Source organism: Uloborus diversus, chromosome 7, assembly GCF_026930045.1.
Source record: "Uloborus diversus isolate 005 chromosome 7, Udiv.v.3.1, whole genome shotgun sequence".
NCBI lineage: Eukaryota > Metazoa > Arthropoda > Arachnida > Araneae > Uloboridae > Uloborus > Uloborus diversus.
The window spans coordinates 151,018,683-151,040,786 of record NC_072737.1 but is presented as its reverse complement, the minus strand read 5'-3'; the positions used below and the strand labels follow the sequence as shown (position 1 = coordinate 151,040,786).

General features: G+C 30.6%; 2 protein-coding genes across 2 annotated transcripts in view; one reads left to right on the top strand and one right to left on the bottom strand.

The window, feature by feature from the left end:
- Nucleotides 1-4,239, bottom strand: part of LOC129226944 (YEATS domain-containing protein 2-like) — a 39,742-nt gene extending 35,503 nt beyond the window's left edge. The window contains 3 exon segments of the mRNA XM_054861573.1: nucleotides 2,228-2,353; nucleotides 4,145-4,181; nucleotides 4,183-4,239. Coding sequence (XP_054717548.1) covers nucleotides 2,228-2,353; nucleotides 4,145-4,181; nucleotides 4,183-4,239 — 220 coding nt within the window.
- Nucleotides 4,240-5,210: 971 nt separating this feature from the next.
- Nucleotides 5,211-21,003, top strand: LOC129225968 (uncharacterized). Its single transcript, XM_054860537.1, has 5 exons — nucleotides 5,211-5,285; nucleotides 6,860-6,988; nucleotides 9,934-10,213; nucleotides 13,594-13,778; nucleotides 18,196-21,003. Exons 2-5 carry the CDS (start codon nucleotides 6,872-6,874, stop codon nucleotides 18,418-18,420), a joined length of 807 nt encoding a protein of 268 aa, XP_054716512.1. The 5' UTR covers nucleotides 5,211-5,285; nucleotides 6,860-6,871; the 3' UTR covers nucleotides 18,421-21,003.
- Nucleotides 21,004-22,104: the final 1,101 nt, after the last annotated feature.

Sequence of the window (22,104 nt, the reverse complement as noted above, 5' to 3'; positions counted from 1 at the left end):
TTTAGAGGGGAAACCACTTTATGAGGCTGAAATTTTAGTGTTTTCGTGAGTTTTTTTAACAGGAAAGAAATAATCAAAATTTCTTTAAACTAGGAGGATATTTTATTCATCTTTTGAAGTACACCTTGTAATATTTTGAAGTTTTTCCCACCAGAATTAGTGGAGTTAGAAGCTGCCGTTCATTGGCTGTTGCAATCAGAGCTTGTGGGCACTAAAGAAAATACAATTTTTGTGTCTAATTATTAAAACTTTTCTTTCTTGCAAACAACATATTTCCTAAGAATATAAACCTAATTGTGCCCAAAAAAGATGAAAATTGCATGTTTTTGAGGAATTTGATTGTTATATTTTTCTACCATTTTTTCACATTTCTTACAAATTTTTTTTTGCTAATAATATCATCAAAAAGTTAGGTTCATATAGCAGAGTTGGCAAGTTTTTGACAGTCAGAGGTTTTATCTGGTTTTAACTGCTGTTTTTACCGTCATGTCAAAAAACCTTTTTTGACATGGTTTTTGACAAAATTGTCAAAAACCTAAAATTTTGTCCAAAAAATGAAAGAGCTATATTATAGTCATAGAATAGAAAGTAACTACAAATAGCTAAAATTAATGAGTATTAATTCCTTTAATTTTTAAACCCTGTAAGAAGATTGCTCATTTATCTAGTACACTTTCAAGCTAACAGACTTAATAAAATAGACATCTTTATTTAACAGTCACTTATTTTATTTAGTCTCAGTCTAAATATTTTTCCCTTGGAGCAAAATACCAGTTTTGTAGCCTTTTGTATACCAAGTTTATTTCTAAGTTTAGAATGGATCAATCCAAAACTATAGAAGATCCTCTCAATAAATGCTGAACAACATGGGCTTGAATGTAAGCTCACTATAAGTTGTACAAATTTGACAGAAATATTGGGGTTTCTTAGACTTCACTAATCTTATTGTTGCAGAGACATTCTGAACCAAGAACTAATTTCCTGGATATGATATAGATTCAGTTTAAAAAGCCATCATTTTTTGTGTTAAGTTACATTTTTTGTGTTAATTACATAGTTATCTAAAAACTTCGCTGGAGACGAACTCTCTTAAGATCCGCACCATTTGATGGAAGACACTCATTTCCTTCAACAAAAGAGATTTTTTTACTTCTAGATTTACAAAAAGAAAAAAAACATTAAAAATATTTAGCTGACTTATAATTAATCATTGCCTGAATATCGATTTAGTTTTGCTTTTACTCAAAAGAAAAAAGATATTACATAAGTAATTACATAGAAAGATTTTTGGATAGATAAAATTACTTGTAACTAATTGTTAGTTATTAAAAGTTTAAACACTTTAAAAACTGGATTTAAGTTTGAATATTTGCAACTATTTTTGCGGCATACAAATTAATTTTAAGGAATTAATTTTATTTTAATGACATTTTTTAATTTATTTTTTATTTTACTTAAATGATAAGAAAAATAAATTATGATGAAATCTGGTTTCAGGATGAGGAGCCTCATGTGTTTATAAAAAATGCCAATAAGGGTAGTATCTGAGTTTTCGACAGGTTTTTGACATGTCATGTCAAAAACTGGTTTTGGACGTCAAAAACCCAATTCTGTCATATAGAATATAATTAAATAAAGAACATCCACACAAATTTTTAGAACGATTGATCAATAACTCTTTGATCTAGAATAAGAATGCCCACCAATTAAAAAAAAGTTGTTTCAAGAAAAACGCATTTGAGAAAGAAATGCTGTGAATCTTCAGAGTCACTTTAAGAGCTCTATAGCATCACAATTAATCAGAATTTTTTACTGAAATTTTGGCAACGTATCCCTGAATAGTTTTACTAACATTTTATGGCATTAAAAAAAGTGGATTTTTTGACCCGTTTAAACTGGTTCCCCCCTTAAATTCTTCAAAACAATCAACTGTAACAGAATTTGCTATTTCTTTTAGGAACACTAGTTAAATTTTAATAAAATCTTAGGAGACGCAAAATGTTTTAGGTATATTAAAGGGAACGCGAACCCCAGGAACTTTTTTCAAATTAAAAGTTTGTCTTGAAGAATTAGTTTCCTTTTAAAAATATTCACATAATGAAGAGTAGAAAACAGAACTAAAATACTCTTAAATACAGTCCTTTATTTTTGTAAAATCAGAAGTATACATTAACAACAAGAACTTGAGGTCAGATAATAAAGTATATATTAAAACACACACACACACATGGATATATTTTAAATTCTGAACTCACTTCATCAATTGCATCAAGTTCAGCATCTTTATTGATAATTTCCTCTTCAAAATTAGATTTAATGATGCTTTCTATTTTCTTCTTAGTTTGTTTCCTCACTAAAATAAAGAAATACATCTAAGCACTGAAGAAGGGTCAGTCCAGCAATATTCACGTGTAACCAAACATAAAACGTCACAGCACATTTTGAAATGCCTTTCTTAAGGAAGAGGACAGCTTTCAAATACAATAGTTACTTTTTATTTCTTGAGCAATATTAATGTTAATTTCTTTTTCCATTAGAGTCAACAAATAACATAAAAAATAAATAAATAAAAATGTTATGTAATTACATCACAAAAACATATTTTTCAGTGCATTTAAACTCTCTCCCTCTCCTATTATGATCTTTATCAAAAACTCTCTAGAACAGAGATTCCCAAACTTTTCCAATCCCTTTAAAGAATTAAAATTATAAGTCTCCTCCGATACACTATTCTGAGTAACCACAATCCTACTAAAGTAGTAATTTGCACGATATTGCATTTCCATAAAAGCATGCAGAGTACATTAATATTTTACTATGTGGTGACATCGATAAAATTCGAAAAACATAAAACAGTTTTAATGTTTTTAGACTATAAATCTTCATTCCATATGTATTTCTCCAAGCATTTCGTTTGACTTTTTCATCAAGTTTAATTTTTTTTATTGTAATATATAATAGTGTAATCACGTCCAATAGCTTATTCACATTGTTAAATTTTATTACTTTTAAGTAAATTATGATCTAAAATTAGTTGCACCAACATGTAATTAATTTTTTTTTTTTTTTTTTTTGGATTTACTAAACTCTAAAGTTAACAATTATTATATTTAAATTAAATGATTAATTCATAATATATAATGTATTAAAATTATATGCTAATTTTTTTATGCCATAACAATAACTTTATGTATGGATAATCAGTTGATTTTTCATTTCGTCCATTTTGTCCAGTTTCTTCTGGCCTCCCGTATTTTTTATCAAAAAGTGGGCAACATACCAACCCTGTGTGTGTGTGTGTGGGGGGGGGGGGTCATGACCCCCCCCCCCCTTGTATCCACATTTTTCGGTTATGATCAAGTTTTTATTTTTTCGAGCAAACATTCAAATACTGTTGCGGGGTTTGGGGGGTGGGGTTATGGCCCCCCCCCCTGTATCCGCCACTGACTGTGCACACTTTGCGCGCCTCCCCCCCGCCTCTCCCTACGCACCTACTTCTAATCCCTCCTCTAGGATATTGAATGCATAAATAGCAACTCAGAAGTTATCAACCAAGTTTAAAATAAAATCAAATTAATATGGTGGTAATTAATAGGATAATTACAGAATACAAAAGGATCACCAAAAAAAAAAAAAAAAGACAAAAAACATTTTTACAAAGACGTCTATGAAAAAGTCTGAGAAGGATTGTTACAGATGCATCTGATAGGTTGTAGACGATTTGAACATTTTGTTAGTAGCACAAACAAGCTGCATAGAATATTACCAACAGAGACGTTGAAAACATGAAAATGAAATAAAATTATGGTTTAAGCGAAGTGATAAATAAAACAAAAAAGTAAAATGATTTGTAATGAATTCAAAAACAACATTGATAAAAAATTAAATTTAAGACAGATTGAGAGCAAACAAATTTAAGACAATTGTTGTTTTAAACCACAAGTGCATCAGTGCAATTATTCTCAACTGTTCATCGTTCAAAAGAACGGTCGTTTGATTTTTAGGAGATCGTAATGTATTATTCATTTTAAGGAGTAAATCTTTTTAACCCATTTGTTTATGAATGGCACATCCCTTTACTAACAAAACATAAGAAAAATTATATGATTTTATGAAAGAGAAGAGTAAATGAGCACATATTTACCATTATCTTCTAATAATTTTATTCTTTTTTCTTGAATTTTCTGGTGTAATAGCTTCATATTCTGGATCTTGATGTATAGAACGTTTTGCTGCCATGATTCTAAAAAGTATTTAAATAATTTTAAAAATGCAATTTGAACTTGTCAAAATAAGGGGGGACTTAGGTAATATTGGAATTACCAACATTCCAATAACATGTAAAAAATTTTAAAAAAATATGCTAAAAACCTTAATAGTTAGTCGAAATTCAACTTTCTAACCAACTAAAGGCTATATTTTAAGAATTTCTATTCCAAAATTACCACCAACAAATTTAGTTAAAACTACAAGACATAGTATGTGTAGAAGTACTGTGAAGTAGTTTAACTACTTAACGACAAAAATATATGATGCAAATGTATAGAAATTTTGTTTACATATAATTTTGTAATAAATGTAAAAGAAATTCCATTTAACTTCCCGTAAAAGTTAAAAATTTTAATGAAAAATGCGTAAATAATAATAGGCCGCAAAACTGAACTCAATACTCTCTATAAAAACATTCATTCCAAAACACTCAAAATGACTTACTTATGAATTAATAACGCACAAAGAAAACTTATTTACAAAAAGTTGATGATTTGCCGGCGAAGTCATTTAAAACTGAAGATGAAAGTATTCACAATTGTTGCACTGAGTGAGAAATTTTTTAAAGAATGATATATTTCAAATAACATAGATTACATTTAAACAAACAACTATTTATTTACAGCATTTGTTATAGTATAACAAATTTCATTAGTAAACACTGGAGAAATCCTTTTCCTCCATGAATGGAACATAAGCACACTTTTGTTGCCAATCAAGAATTTTTGCAAAATATTGTTAAAAAATGCTGAAATATTTAAAATGAGAAATTCATTAATATTTAAATGACATATGTGTTTGAAATTTTGTTTTAATAACACTGAATTTCTCATGTGCGGAAAATGTACAATACTTTATTACGCAAGTGATAGCTTATGAAAATAAATAAATTTATATGAAATCTTTGGCAGTAAATGTTGTCGTAGTGGAAGTTAAAATTAAAAAAACCGGGAACGTCAGAAGCAGACACCAGACAAACAGAACTTGTGATTTGATAACTTTTGCGAACTCACTTAGTAAATAACAATTTTAATTTTATTGTGTTCCGTTTAGCAGAGATTTGAAGTAAACTGTGGGGCTTTAAATTTTTTTGTTCTGGTCTCGAACGTAATGTATTTTGTCAGTATTAGTCAGTAAGAAATGTTAAGTGCAGTATGCCTAGGGAGCTTTAAATTTTGTGTTCTGATTTCAAACGTAATGTATTTGTCAGTATTAGTAAGTAAGAAATGTTAAGTGCAATATGAATATAAAGTTTCTTGTTTAGGTTAAATTTTAGCTCTAAAACTTGATTACTGAAATTTCTTTGAATTTCATCAACTTGAGTAATATATTCTTTTGTAAATTTTACGTTTTGAAGATAATTTTAGCTTTGCCGTTAAACAAATGAACTAAAATGGTTCGTGATCTGGGACAATTTTAGTAATCCATGTTTCCAGGTTTATTCTTGATCTCCAGATTTTTCACACAAACGAGAACTTTACTAAATTCAAAATACGTTGTCTACTATTTCTTGAAAACAAACATTTTAAGCGTTATAAAACCGCCGATGTTTTGAATTGATGTTCTTATAAAATCAGTATATTTCCACTTTTTGGTGTTGTTGATAGGCTAATTCTGTTCTATGTCTACAATTACACTGTTAATGGGAAAGTTAATACTGTGTAAAAGGGAAAATAATTGTCTGAAAACTCTAATTCTGATAATGAAAGCTCTTACATTATCAATATTTGCGATTTCATATGGGATACTGAAAAAATATTTAGACACAAAGCAATTGTTTGTGTCACCTTTCTTGCTTGAGAGCGATATTCTCATGGTACTTTTTTTCATTATTAACAAAAATTTGAAACATAGTTGCAGTTTTAAAAAGTGGCTACTAACTTTAAAAGTTGCCACTAATAAAACTGAGTCTACTGACCACTGGCTACTAACCAAGTTTCCCAGTTTTCAGCTTTAATTAGAAACCTTATTTATAATTATCCTCAACAATTTTTAATATAAATGCATTAAAATTTGGTTGCATAGTTTATTTTGTAATATTTTTATTCTGTTACTATCCTCAACAATTTTTAATACAAATGCATTAAATTTTGTTTGCATAGTTCATTTCGTAATACTTTTATTCTGTTACTAAGTGAATTTTGTGTGAGTCGCATAATGCTGTAGATCAAAGGTTCCCAAACTTTTGCGATTCTCGGCATCCTTTAAAGTATTAGAATTTTCTCATGTTACCCTTGCCTATCTGTTAGAAAAAATGGATTATACTGTGGGAATATCGCAGCACCCTACGCCTCTTCCTGTAGCACCCATTTTGTAAATTGTTTACTTTGTAAATTTTTGAACACATTTTGTCCCCTCTCCCTCTAACAAAAAGTGGTAAAAATTAGTCATAAATGGGAAGTATCTGTTAGCATAAAAAGCTGAAAAGGTCTACTGATTACTATTTGAATATTCATATATTTATATGCTTCTGTTATAACCTGAAGATAAATGAATTTTGAAAAACATAATGTATGCTTCATTGTTTTGCATATTGATGATGATTGTATTAGTCATATTTAAATTTTCATAGACGAACAAATATTTACAGCTATCAAGTTAAATGACGTCTAGGGGACGAGGTCTAGGAAGTGTTGCTCCATTGTCAGCTCTCAGGAGACCAGGAGCAGAAGGCATCCAAACAAGGTTCAGTTGTAAATCTCAAGATGAAGATTCAGGGGTAGGTAATTTTTATGACTAATAATTTTTGTTTCTTTATGTTAATATTTTATGGGTACAAAAGTACCTATAAGTATTTAAAAATATGTATATATATAATTGTTAAGATAAATAAATACTTTTGTGCTGAACAGTAATGTAAGAAATAACGACGTCAAAAAAGCACAAATTGCAGATTGCTGCAGATACATGTTCGGCGTTACAGGAAACTCCTTTTTCAATGCAAAAAGTAATGAGCTTACGGATGAAAAGATATCCGAAAAAAGCCTATAATTGTTGACATGAATTTTGAATATTTTTTCCCATACAAAAGTAAAAAAAGTTTTAGTGGAAAAATAATGATCACAAACAGGGTCAGGGCTCTTTTACATTAGTCATAAGATAAGAACTTTTGGTAAGGAAATATGACCCTTCTGTTCAGTAATTTTTCGGTAAAATACTTTTAAAATTTCAACTAATAATTTTTAAAGATATGATCTAAATCATTTCTTAAAATCCTTAAATATGTGTACTGAACTATTAATCATTAACAGATGCTTTAAATGCAACCTGTTCTTTGTTTCGGCAGCCGAATAATTGAATATTCAGCCTTGATTACTGCTGAATATTTGGTATTTGGCCAAATCAGTATTTGTTGCATAACTAATGCTGCTTTTTTTTTTTTTTTTTTTTTTTGATCAAAACTTTAAACTCTTGTATATGAAGTTAGAAGGTTTTTGGCAAAGTACGATGCAGTTGCACTGCTATAGTCCATCATTTTTCTTGAAAGTAAAAAATTTGGCTAGAACCTTACACACTAACTCAGTCAAAGTCTGCTTGTCAGCTACTGACACTGTTAAGAGAAGAGAAAAAAGTTGTGCATGTGCACAAAGGTTTCAGGTTCAAAGGTCAACTCATGTAAATGTTCTTAATTCATATCCATCAGGTTTTAGCATATTCTATATAAATAAAACAATATATTTGTGTGTATGTTTCCTATTCAAATCCAGTGTACATCGGATCTTGACCAAATTTGGCAGGGAGATACTTGGGCACCCGAGAATTAATGTAGGGTTTTTTTAATGGCTAAATAGTACTGTATTGTTTGATATTTAATTTTAGGACCCGAAAATGACCTTTTCATCAGTTGGAGGGTGAAAAACTGCTCGCAAAAATTAGAACAAAATATCTATAGAAACTCCTGATTTTTCGGCATCATATAAAATTCGTTCCAATGTTCTAAGGTAATTACAACATGAATTATAACTGTTTTTAACTAATTTCATGCTAAAATGTAGGTAAGCTTTCAATTAGAAATTCATTGTTGGTCATGGTCATTGTTGAACAATGCTTTTATTCAAGTTTGTAGCATGAAGAAACTCATTTCGAAAAAAGATCTGTTGACCTTTTTTTTCTAAAATGTAAGCAAATAAAATTTTGTCTTTTGTTTTGAGGCTTTTCGTGTGATCGGGAAATATAAAAATTTACTTTTTGATTACTTTTTCCGCAATTTGTCAGAAAATTTTGTAGATTTTTTTTTTTTTTTTTGTTCAAACCTGATTGTTGAACACACATCACTTGACAAAACTTTTATTTTCGAGGTAGACTGTGCAAAGCTGGGGGACACAGCTAGTAAATAAATAAAAGGTGGGATACTATTCTAACAGCCCTTTTGTATATCAAATCAATATTATTTTATTTTATATTCACCATTACTCCAGTACACACTATATATTAAAATATAGAAGTTTAAAAAATTATCTATAAATATATTTAATGTTTTTAAACAAGTGATGTGTAAAAAAGGTTTGGCTCATTGTTTTAAAGCAATGTAACATAAAAAACAAACCCTAGATATATAAGGTCACTGAAAGCAACAGTTGAGCCAGACATCCAGTATCCAGCAAAATCACTATCCAGTGCATCCCTAATAAATTTTCTTTATTCAGTCATTCTGTTACAAATGTTAGAAAAAAGTTATGTATGTGTATGTTTTTATAATCTATACAAATATAGAATAAATTTATAAACTTTTTAAGAAGTATTAGAAATGCACAGTAAACAGAAACTAAAAGAAGAAATCTTTATTAACAATAAAGCTGAAAGTCTCTCTGTCTGGATGTTCAGAGGATGTCTGGGTTTCTGTGACACACACAGCGCCTAGACCGTTTGGCCGATTTTCATGAAATTTAGCACGTTTGGCCGATTTTCATGAAATTTAGCACAAAGTTTGTAGCATGGGAGTGTGCACTAGGGTGGGTCCATTTTGACTTTTTTTTGAAATCAAAAACGCCTGTGGTGGAAAAAGTTGTGTATTGGCATCAAATGCTCACATAAAAATTTTTTTGGAAATCAAAATATATTTAGATCCCCCGCCAGCCCCTTAAAGTTTGGCCAAATATGTAAAAACTGAAATTTTTTAAATTTTTTTAGAAAAATCTTATGTATAATATTTTTAATTGCCTGTGGTGGGAAAAGTTGTGTATTAACATCTAATCTTTATTAAAGATTTTTTTTGGCAATTAAAATATATTTATACCTTGTGCCAGGTCCCTGAAGTTTTGCTAAATATGTAAAAATTGACTTTTTTTTTAAACTTTTTTTTCATTTCTTATGTATTTTTTTCAATCCCCTGTGGTGTAAATAGAATGACCCTTTGTTTGTGAACAAAATAATTATCACATCATATTACATATACCACCCCTGCTGGCAATCTGAAATTGCACGTTTTGCCTTTTTTCCTTGCTCCTTCTGCTTTGTTTCAACTGTCAAAGAGACAGAGGGTGTGACTGTCCATGAAATTAGCGTACATGGAATTTAGTGCTTCTTGCACTTTCTGGACAGCCAAGCTTGTATTGTAGGTACAATTATCCAATCAAATGTATTTAAATAGTATGAATTGTCTTATTCATGTTTTACACATGAATGTATCCAGTTATCTTACCAAATTTTATGAATTATTTGCAGGGTATTGAAAATCAGTTGGGTAACATATGTGAACAATTAAGTGACATTGACTTAACGAAGTCCGCTAATAAACTGTCTGAATTTACCGAGAAAGTGAAGTCACTCTGCCAGTCAAATGAAAGTCTAGAAAAAGGAGTAGATGGTCTTTTTTCTTTTGCTCTTCAAAGCAAATGGAACTCTCATACTGCTGCAATTTTTTGTCATCATATTGGGGATATCACAGTTGAAGGAGTGAAGCTTCGCACACATTTGTTAAGAAAGCTGCAAGTCTCATATAAAGGTACTTGACATTTATTACAAAAACTGGAAACAGGTTACATTTACATTTTACAGCATTCTTAATACATTTCTTTAAAAGTTTGAAAAAAAAAAAAAACACATTTGTAAGTATCAGGGTTGGCAAGTTTTTGACGCTTAAAAGTTTTAGACTTGGTTTGCAGTCATGTCAAAAAATTTTAATTTTACTATTATTATAAAAACAAAACCTATATTATTGACATCTGAAACAATGCATTAATAAGACTCTTGATAGAGGGCTACAGAAATTGGTTATTTTTAATCTTGAAATTTACATCAAGAATTATCTAATTCTTGATAGAGGGACTACAGAAATTGGTTATTTTTAAAAGAAATCTCACTTAAGAAACATTTTGCTGAGGGGTTTTCTGGTGATTTTGTCACACTTGTTAAATTAAATCACTAATAGCAAGTAAAAGGGGAAAAAGAAAGGGGGAAAAGACATCCATAACAATGTTGAAAAAGATAGAAGAACAAATTTTAAAACCCTGATTTTGCTGAAATTGAGTCCTCTAATTTCTACTGTACTTTTCTGTACTGATTATTTCCATTCTAATTTATCCTACAGTCATGTTCATTAGTCTATCAAAAATCATCCAAAGCAATGAATTAGAACATGAAAAGTTAGATTATCTAAAAAATACGAGAAATGCTATATTTTTCTAGGTTAAGCACTGGAAAATTTTAGTTCATTTGAATATAACAAATTTACATCAATTGTGAATGCAGAAATGGACCATTCTCATACAAGAGTACAAAAACTACATTTTTGTTTCTGACTTTATTATACTTTGTGTTTCTATTTTCAAAAATATTTCTCTGCAACTTCGCACTGTTTAATAAAAGAAAAATTAAATGTTTCCAAATGGTTTGACTGAAGAATCTTCTGATTTTACAAGTTCAAACAAAAATGGTTGGTGAAAAAGGAATTAGTTGCAAGTGCCAGAAAGAGTAGAAGATTAAAACTTGTTTTGCAAATTCAAAAAATGTAAGTTCCTGCTAAATTAATACAAACACACTATGCTAAAAAAAATAAAAAAAACCTATTAATTTAGAAGTTTATTTTAACTTCGATAAAAGTTTCGTCAAAAAATTGTCTTGTTTATTAGATTACTTGTTGTTAATATTTTTTATCTATTGAATTTGTGAGAGTGTCATGAAGGACCAGATAGTTTTCTCATATTTTAAATATGAATCCTGTAATGAATTTCACCAATGCAAAATAGGGGTTAGTAATACTTTGTCTTTAAGCATTGTAATCTTCAATGGAATAAAGATTTTTTTTTTTTAAGTCCTCTCTCCCAATTTTCAAAAATCTCACTCTAATGTTAAGAGGGTGAGATTTTCTCCCCAATTTTTTTTTCTCATATGAACTCTGATTAATGAGATGGCTAATAAAAGAATTGGATCAAATATTAATATTACGTTTTTGAAACTAGGGGGCTCTGCTCCCTGCTTGCTACCTCTCACCAAACCCCAAAGATTGCTTTGCACTCTTATTTGGTTTGTGAAGATTTATATTGTCTGTTAGGAATAAACAAATTTTTATACACATTAAGATTAGTAGAGAATAAAAATCCGCCGCCTCTCAAGTACAAAAGAGAATTTAAGTAAAGAGCTCAATGTCATTTTATCAATATTATAATCCTGTTCCACCTAAGGCCACTGTATAGATGAGCCAACGCATCAGCTATTTTGTTTAACTTGTTGTCTTATTTTGTCGGAGTTATCGCATTAGATGATTTTTCAGTTTGAACAATTATTAGCAGCACTTGAATTGTTTATTAAATAAAATATTAATTTTGGCGAAACACGAAACTTTGCTGTTGTAACCCTAGCTCTGTAACAATAAAAAATCCAATCCAAAATGGCTAAGCTTTAGCTGATGAAATGGCCTATATTTACAGCAGCTCTAGTCCCACCCAAAGAAAAAAAATTGAAAAGAAGCTTAACAAAATTGATAGGCTATTTAAAAAAGACGTTTTAAAACCCAAAGATTTAACGTATCACATCACATTATTCTTTTTGATGTTTATCAAATGTTATTGTATATAGGTAAGAGATGTAGTGAGATTTTAAACAAGAAGTTTGTTGTTGTGTTGTCATGTGCATGGAAGCTAGACAGAGCCAAATATATCGAAAACTAGTGTCACCAGTTCTGGAGTACGAGGGCTATTGACGAGTTTTTGTAGTGGTGCTCAAAGTTGAACAATGGAAGCCGAAGGGTAGTCAAAGATAAATATCCGATGTTATTTGGGTCTGTGGGCAATTTTTATAAAAGGGTTAGGATCTAGAGGTGTTGTTTGGAACCACTTTCATGCCTTTAAAGTGGCCAGTGGGTAGTCTCACTATGATAACAAAATAAAAGCAGTAAAAATCTGGGATGACAGCTTTTTAAAAAGTTGCTTGAAAATTATTCTTTTGGAAGCTGCCAAAGTGACTATTGACTTATCCCACTAAACCCTAGAGGGCACGTTCCCAAGTGGCGTATCAGGGAGTGCCTCCATTGGCTTCTAAAACCTTCAACAAATTAAGATAAACTCATAAATTTAATAATAAATTGTTTTACTAGTGGTTAAAATGAACTTGAATGCAATTGGATAGCAGTTTTTGAGTGGGCATGGCAAAAGAACATGCAATGCAGAAACCTACAGAATATAAAATGTAAGACGTGTTGAAAACAATGGTAAATTTAAAATTAGTGACACCCAATAAGTACATTGTCAAAGAGGACTTGTGGATGTTATAGAATTGGATGCAGGAGAATTTCAAAATTTAGATTTGTTTTTGGGATCATTCAATGTTTCAGTTTTAATAGCTTTGAATACAATACTGTTAATTCTCCCAAGATTTCAAATGCTCTTTTAGCTACTTTTCTTTGGCCAGGACATTTTCCCATGACTTTTAAATAAGTGCCTTTACTTTTAATGAAGGTATTAATTTTCCATTACTTTTCCCAAGTCTGAATATTTTTTTCATAATTTTAAAGGGTTTTCATGACCTGTATGAACCTTGTTTGATACTTTTAAACATGGATTTAGGTTTATGAAGTTTTTTTTTTCTTTTTTGTAAAATAAGGGACTTGAATGAGCAAAAATGAAAGTGTTGACTAAATTTTGGTTTTATGTAAACAAAGGTAACTTTTTAAATCTTTGATATAAACAATGCAAAACTTTTGTATAATCATTTTTGTAAATTATCCTTTTATTTTTGCAATCATAATCTTTCTAGGCAACATTTTAAACTAGAACTAATTGCTAAAAAAACTATAAATGAGATTCTTTAAAAAAATTTCATATATATTGTCAGTCTTTTGAGTTCTTGTGTATTGTTTCTCATTTTTTTGTTTAAAAAATCTTTCAGATAGGAACAAGATTTATTTAAACTTAGAAAAGTTCCTATTGGAAGTAGCATTCTTATGTGAAATTTTCCATCATGTTCACATTGATGGAAGCTGTTTAAAGGTCTTGGCACGTCCTGTGATTGATTACTTAGGAATGCTTATTGATGGTGGTTCTCAGAAAGAAATAGAAGTTTTTGTCGAGCAGGTAAGTTCGTTTCTTTAAAATCTGATGTTAAGAATGATGGTTGGGCCACTGTTCCCATGAGACAGTGGGAACGCCCCAGGGTTGATGATTATTAGAGCCTGTGTTATATGCACACTAAAATCATCTAAAAAATCCTAAAATATGTACTTATAATTCATAGTATATGCACTAATTTTTTTATTTACTTTCATAAAAGTTTTCACATCTGAATAAAAACCTGAATTACCTTTCTATTTTTATATTTTGGCGATAATATGCACAAAAAATCTGACATTCTGAGAATAAACATACAGGTCACCCTATTTTTTTGTTTTTTATGAAAAATAAAACTTCTTTGCAAATTTTTTTTTTGTGATTTTTTTTTTCTAAAAATGAGTTGATAAACACAAAAATATGCTGTCATATTGAAATAATACGCGAAATGGCTATAACGCGATTTTTTCCAGATTTACGAATTTTAGAACTAACGTGAATTTTTCATCCATAGCACGAATTTTTTAGAAGGAAGTATCGGCTTCGTTATTAGCCACTAAATATTGATTTTGTGAATGTACATAACTTTAACTGAATTACATAACTTTAAGCATCACTTACAGCAAAAGTTTCCACATCTAAATTAGTCTACACATTGCGTTATTAGTCACTCAGTGTCCTACATTTTTTTGTTTTTCATTCGCAACATTACAGTTGATGAAATATGATGGAAACTTAGTGGCATATTCATCTAAACTTTGTGAAGATGGGAAGAAAAAGAAAGTTTCCGATAAAAAAAAAGTTTAACATTCTCGAGATACATGAAATACACCGCCAGCTCAGTCATTCCAGCCGAAGACTGCAGTTTCGTGCAAAAATTCTTGAGATGCTTGAACAACTACAAAACGTGGACAGTAGCGTGACAATAAATAGTGAATCTTCCATGCGTACTCATAAATACGTTACTGTATCTACTGCACACTGTACAGTACTATTATAGTTCAGCATTTTATTATTGCTACGTACTTTGCATACCGTGTTCTTTTATTTTGTATCTTTCCCTCCCATTGATTATTCATTTTGTGCATCTTAGTATTTCATCTTGAATAAAACAGTTTTTTATTTTTTAAATACAGTAAAAGTTCATTTCTTTATGTAAGACACTAGTGTATAGTTTAAGAGTGCTTTGAAGCAGTTTGAGAGTGTTTATAAGTGTCTAAAAGAATTCGGTATGCTTCTAAAAAATTTGTATGCACATAATTTTCCATAACGCGAAATTTTGACTTACGCGAAGAGTCTTGGAACGCATCCCTCGTGTAAGTCAGGACTCGACTGTAGTACTTTTTTTTAATTCTTTTTTTACTGGCAAAGATAGCAGAAATTAATCTTGATAATGTAGTTATTGAATAACAAAAATGAACCTCAAATCAAATAAAAACTAGTATGTTGTGGCCATTTTGAAACTTTCTTCTATATTTTTCTTTTTTTTTCTGATCCCTCCCCATGTTGACGAGGACAGGGCCGTCAAGAAGGGGGGGCAAGCCTATGCATTGCATAGGGGCCCGTGAGAGATTTGGGGGCCCGCGAAACGGGCCTTTGAAAAAGAAAAAATGCCTCCCACCACTTTTTCCTTTCTTTAAAAAAGAAAAAAAAAAGAAAAGAAAGGAAAAAGCTTTTTAGTTTGAAGAAACTCTTTCTCCTAGAGATTACAAGTTTTCAAGCTTGCAAGTTCGAAGTGAGAATTTTTTTTTCTCCTTACCTTCAGAGCCCACTATCGACTCTATCAACCAAAAATAAATATGATTTTTTTTTCTTTTGTGTAAATTACAAGACTAAAAAAAAAAACAAAAAACGCTTATTTCTGAAAGATTACCAGAATTGTAGTAAAATACACAAGGGGTAAAAAAAAAAAAAAAAAAAAAGCGCTTGCATTTTTAGCGTTTGAGACTTAAAACATTGGCAAACAACTCAGTTTGATGAAATATTTTAAAATATGTATTGATTTGAGTTTTAAATTCAGTGATACAAAATTAAACTAATTCTAGCGTTGTTTCAAAAGTAAAAACGGTTGCCTAATTTGGGAAAACATTTTGGACGAAGCACTTCTCATCAAATGTCTAAAAAGGAAAGGGGCACTGTTATGTCACTCAAGGGTGCCCACCTAGGGGGGGGGGGAGAGCAGGGCCATTAAATTTCTTTTGGGGAGGGGGTGCCCTTTCTCTTGGGGGGGGGGGCTCCCCTGTGTCACTGTATTAATTAGAATCAGTGTTGAATTTACCAATAAGCTAAACAAGCTATAGCTTTAGGTGAACTTTCTGAATGGCAAGAGGGTGTTACTTTCTCATTAGTATCTATTTTTTAAATATTTCCACCATTTCTTTTAAAGAATTTTATGCATTGTTTAATCTAGGTAATTTTTCAATTGATTCAGCATTGTGTTTGGCAGTGGGTAAAAGGGATAATCAAAACTAACGGGGTCTAAAAATAAAATATGTAACCGAAAGTCGATGTGAGCAAGTGATGGTGATATCGTTTCTTCTCTCTCGCTTTTCCTCGCTGTCAATAAATATCAACGATTTGTTGAACCAAGGGCAATTTTTCTTTTGTATTGCCTTAATTTGCAAAAGAGTGCATAAGTTTAAAACATTTTTGTATTTTGTTCTCCTATTTTTGCTGATGTTTTTGTAGTTCGAATTACCTCTTAAAAGACCTCAAAATGCAGAATTTTTTAATGCATTTTTCAGAAACATTTACGGGGGAGAAACGACCAGGCCCCCTCAAATTTGAGGTATTCTACCTTCAACTCAAAGGAGGTCCCCGTATAACTGTCCTGAAAACCCTCCTCGTCCAAGGAAAAAAAAAATAAATAAAAAGACAGTACAACAAAACATATTTTAAAAACACATTCACGGCTATATCGCTATATGTGCCAGAGGAAAAGACACATAGTTGGGAAAAAAAACTTACAAAATAGCCTGTTTTGCTACTAATATAATGTTGTCCGAGCTACGAAAAAGGTCCTCCATACTTAAACTAGCCTAGGGCCCACTAAGTCAAAATCCAGCCCTGTATACAAGAATCTCTTTTTAATAACATTACAAAGTTTGATTAAGAAGAAGCACAGCAAAGCAATTTTAATTGAGAAAAAAAAACTTTCAGTTAAAAAAAAGAACAAAAAAACCTTTTTATTAGACCTAGACCCATTGACAATATTTAGGATATTTATGTAAAAGCAGAGCGAAGAAAGAGGAGATTCAAGTAAAAAGTTAGGGGCCCTGAAGAAAGTTGCATAGGGGCCCATAAATCCTGTTGACGGCCCTGGACGAGGAAGCAATATTCCGAACAAAAACAAAATTACACATGCAAAAACTTGACGACCATCCCAATGTCTGAATTATTGCAAAAGCAAACCAAAGAGCGAAAATTGAAAGTTATTTTAAAAGCAAAAATTAATAACAAATATTTTATTTGTTAACAAACATAAGGTGGCAACAGTTAAAAATTTTAAATCATTGAGATAATATTTCCAATCATTTCCATACAATTAAAATCACGAGAAATACGCAGACGACAATCTATTACAATTTATCTTTCTTATTGTTGCATTAATAAAGCTATTTTTATTCGCCAAAAAAAATCAACACCTCTTGGAGCGATTGGCGTCAAAATTGAACCAAAGCCTGTTTACATATGGATTCACATATATTCCAAATTTCAACCAGAACGTAGCATTACTTCTTGAAATAGGGCACTCGCAATGTAAAAAAAGAATGGGCAATTACGTTACCCCCTTTTTAGCTGTTGACACCAAAATAAAATCAGCTCTTATACCCACTAAGGGCTACTTGCCGATAAATTTTTCTTTCATTCCGTTCATTATTTCTTGAGATACAGCAGTCACAATTGACAAAAAATTTTCTATAGCTCAACCCCCATTTGACTTATTGACACAAAATTGAATCACCACCTGTTCCTGTTAATTGCAACATATGGACCAAATTTTGTTTGATTCCGCCAGTTACTTCCTGAGGAATAGCAAACACGCGTAACTCAAAAAACGTCTCATTGCTCCACCCCCCTTGGAAAAATTCGCACCAAAAACCAATGGGCTCAAGTTCACATAGGGGCACATATGTGTACCAAATTTCGTTCGATTTCATGCGGTAGTTTTTGCTGTAGAGCGGCCACAAAAAACTGGTCACATACAGACGTGACACACACACACACATTTGCTCTGTGTAAAAAAAGAAGTCATCTTTTAGCCACATAGTTGATACATCTCTATTGAGAAACTTATCATTGTTTTCAGCAGCTGTTTTACTGTGAAATTTTGTAAACTTTGTTACCCCCTTTTTTGTCGACATTCTCCTCTTTCCCTTAGGAAGGTTTTAAGTATTGCCTTAATTTATTTTGTAATACTTATTTTTTCCCTTTCATTTTTCAGTTTCCAAAATGTTACAGGAATCTGAAAGAAAATGATTCTGATGGAATTGACATTCTTGTTTTAAAAATAAGAAAGCAAATTATTTGTGAATCAAGTACCCTAACTGTCAGAGCTATGCTACTAGAAATTTTTGAAATGATTTTGACAGATTGGCAGCCTTTGAGCCAAAATGCAAAAAATTTATATGAATCTCTGTCAAAGCCAATTGTAAAAATATGTGAATAATTCTTAACTTTTATGTTAGTCTATCAAAGCATGCTATCAAAGTCAAAGGTATAAATATGTAAAAATTTCTTTATATAATTATGATGTTTATCTATCATTGAAATGTCATTGTAATACATCAATGAAATAATGCAATATGAATGTATCTTGTTTTGTCATGTAGAGAAAAATTTATCTCATACATTTTCTTATTTTAAGAACTTTTTACTTTATTGACAAATGAGAAATATTTTTTCCAGAAAAGTTATATTTTTATTCAGCTATGTATGCTGAATAAAAGTATTTATTTTGATACATTTAATGTGTTTTGATTAAAACTAAAAATATTTTGGAAAAAAAAAAGAAAAGAAAAAGGCTTCTAAACTGCAGCTAATAAATGCTCTAAAAAGTAAAAAATAATTTTATTCCTTGAACACCATCAATACTACTTTTAAAATCATTTCTGAAGACTGTGCAAAAGCAATTGGTAAAACTACACCAACCATAACTCAATTATAGATATAATTTTAATGGACCAGGTTCTTCTATAGCAGCAGTTCCCAACCCATGGGCCGCGACCCACAAGTGGGCCTGGAACAGTGTGTTACTGGGCCATGGACACATCGAGAATCTGAAGCAAGATAAATCTCGGGGTATTAATTTCTGTCTTTTACAAAAAATTCACTTATTAGATATACCGTCACTCCGAAGCTCTCCCTTGCTCATCGCCTATTAGGAACTTAAGGATTGAGATTTTTCATGTTTTTTAGAAACTTTCCCCTATAATTGAAGAGATGAAATCTAATGAATCAGACACTTGAATGAAAATTGCCAAAGAAACTAGTATTAGCTTCAAGCTTCAAGTTAAAAATGCTCCTCATTTGCTGAACTGGCATGACTAACTAGTGAATTGAGGTACTTGAGGGGCTTTTCAACAACATACCTATTTGAATAAAACTTTTCATTGCAGTTAAAAAAAAAAAATTAATATCGAAATGCATTTAATGTTGTCAGTAATTTGAGATTAAAATAATTTCATTTCAATCCGGATATCAACTCCCTTATAGATGAGAAGCAGCGCCAAAAATCCCATGGCAGTTTAACTTTGATGACTTATTTTTGAGTTTCCTTACCTTGCAATAAAGTTATTTCCTTCCTTAAAAAATATTTTAAAAATTGTTCTTGTACAATAAATTTATATCTTTGGTGCAACATAAAGAGAGAAGGGGATTAACAGCTCTAGAACTCTTGTTTCTAATGCACTTTCAGTCCTTATGCGTATATTATTTGCACTTAAGGACAGTTATGAACAAGTGCCCCCCCCTCCTTAGAAAGTAAATTTTGGCTGTGCAAGTAATGCATAGTAGTTAGTGGGCCTCAATTGTATTTTCTACAAAACTGGTGGGCTGCACAATCAAAAAGGTTGGGAACTGCTGTTCTTATAGCATTAGCATAAGTTACATTGATAACAACGTATTTGTGTTGCAGTAGAAATGTTTCATTCTTAATTTTGCATGTTTTCTCTGAAAAACGTAAACGACATATGAACGTTCATATTTATTGTTTTTGTGCTATATTCAAAAATTATGTTTAAAAGAAGTATCGATAATATTCAAAGGATTTCCAGCTGCAGTTTTTAAGCCAGCTCTGTGCAGTTTCTTTCTTTTTTCGGATCATTTTTATTTCATTCCTTTTATTATAAAATGTGTTTCAGAAATACTATAATGTTACTATCTCAAAACTTGACCCTATTTTTTCATATAAAAACAGGAAAAAAACGATCAATGCAACTAAAATTTTTAGCGATTGGCACAAAAAGCTAATCTCTCTAGGATTTATTTGCATGCTAATTTGATTAAAACCATTTAAGTAATAGGTTTTCTAAACTAATTTATGTTTCACAAAAAAAAACAAGTTACTCCTAATATAAATCTTACTTGACTATAATTGGCATAGAATTTGAAACTTTCAGTGTAATTACTATTAATATTACTTTTTAAAAGCCAAAATTGTTTTCAACAATGAGTTTCATAAAGTTGAATAAACCTTTGTGCAAGAAAAGTAAAAATAAGAAATAACAACGTGTTTTTGTCGGATGTCTTTCATCCATAAGCTCACTTATTTTGCATTGAAAAAGCGGTTCCTTCTAACACCTGAACATGTGAATAGGTTTCATATTTAATCATTTAATAGGAAAATTACGTGCAATTTGCTGTTTTTTACCCATATATATTTTTTCTTAAGAACAAATATGATCTAACAAAAGTACGGGACCTGAGACCATCCCCTGTCTATTAAAAAAAGAATCATCAAAATTGGTTCACTAAATCATGCATTAAGCACTAACAAACACACACACACACAAAAAAAAACAAAAAAAAAAAAAAAAAACCATATGGCATGGACTAATAACTGCAATCTTTTCGATTGCCTTTTGAAGATGAAATCAATTTTAAGTAAAAAGATTTTATTGAAGATAACATTGTTTTTAATATCTTATGCATTATGTATTTGTTTATACATAGCATTTCCTGGAGAATTAAATTATTTTTCTCTAGTTCTTGAATTTGAAAACTAATTTTTAAAAGCATGTTTTTTTTTCCTTGTAAGCACTGCTTTAAAAATAAACTTTTGATTTAATAATTTGTCTAATGAATTTTAATGTAAAAATTGTTGTTGTTCTTGTGTTCCAAAGAAAGTACATATTGAAGGGATAATAGGAACAATGTAAATCAAAAAGTCTTTCGAAAGTTTTGATTGTTGCCTCCATTGAAAATAATGCGTTAGGTCTGTACAGGGTCTCTCGTAAAATGTGTATCACTTTGGATATAATCTTATTTTGATAATTTTTACGGTGGCTGCTCGGTACTTGTAGATATGGTTGGGCGTAAGCTGTAGTTCGGAACAATGTTAGCATAGGATTTTGTGTTGTCCAAATGGATCTTCATGCTTGGATAATAGGCTGATCTAAGTAAATCAATGGTTGATGAAATAATTCTGGGGCAATCATATTCAGTTAGTAGGGGTTTATGTTAAAGATTAAAACATATTAACTTGTTTTTGAGGTTCATCAAGCATCATTACATTATACCTTCAGAATTCAATTCTCATTGACGTTAAAATCCTTTAAATAGTTCTGTTTATCAATTGTTTATAAACATGCAAAAAGAATTTTACTTCATCAAACTCGAAGTCTAGATAATGTTTTCAAGAACTAATCTGATATGTCTCTTTTGTGCCATTATGTTATATACAGAGTGCCATTTATGTTATACACAAAGACAGAAACTGATGGATGAAAGACAGGTCACAAATTACACAAAGAGAATTTTACACAACAGTTAAGTTTTTAAGAAAGGTTTAGAGCTGTTAAAAATTTCGGCCTGTAGTAGCTCTAATACATGCATTGCAATATATAACTGTTTCATTAAGAGCAAAAAGGTAAAATAGTGTTGACAATTGTCATTTGTGTAAAGCTTAAGATAGTGAGAAAACTGGAAATAGCAGGGACTGCTTTAAAAAACCGAGAGAAAATGACCAGAAATCACATACACAACCAACTTCTCAGGAGTGACCACTCACTGTTCCAATAAAAATCAGACCGTTAAGACAAATTAACAGTATCTCTTACTTTAAAACATTTTGATCGTGTCAAAAATTGTACTTCGGTTTCTCAATATATGATAGAAACTTAAAATTATATTT

Coding starts and splice junctions, on each gene's coding strand:
- LOC129225968 (XM_054860537.1), top strand. CDS start 6,872: ATGACGTCTAGGGGACGAGGTCTAGGAAGTGTTGCTCCATTGTCAGCT. Junction 6,989..9,933: donor CTCAAGATGAAGATTCAGGG/GTAGGTAATTTT, acceptor AATTATTTGCAG/GGTATTGAAAATCAGTTGGG. Junction 10,214..13,593: donor GCTGCAAGTCTCATATAAAG/GTACTTGACATT, acceptor AAAATCTTTCAG/ATAGGAACAAGATTTATTTA.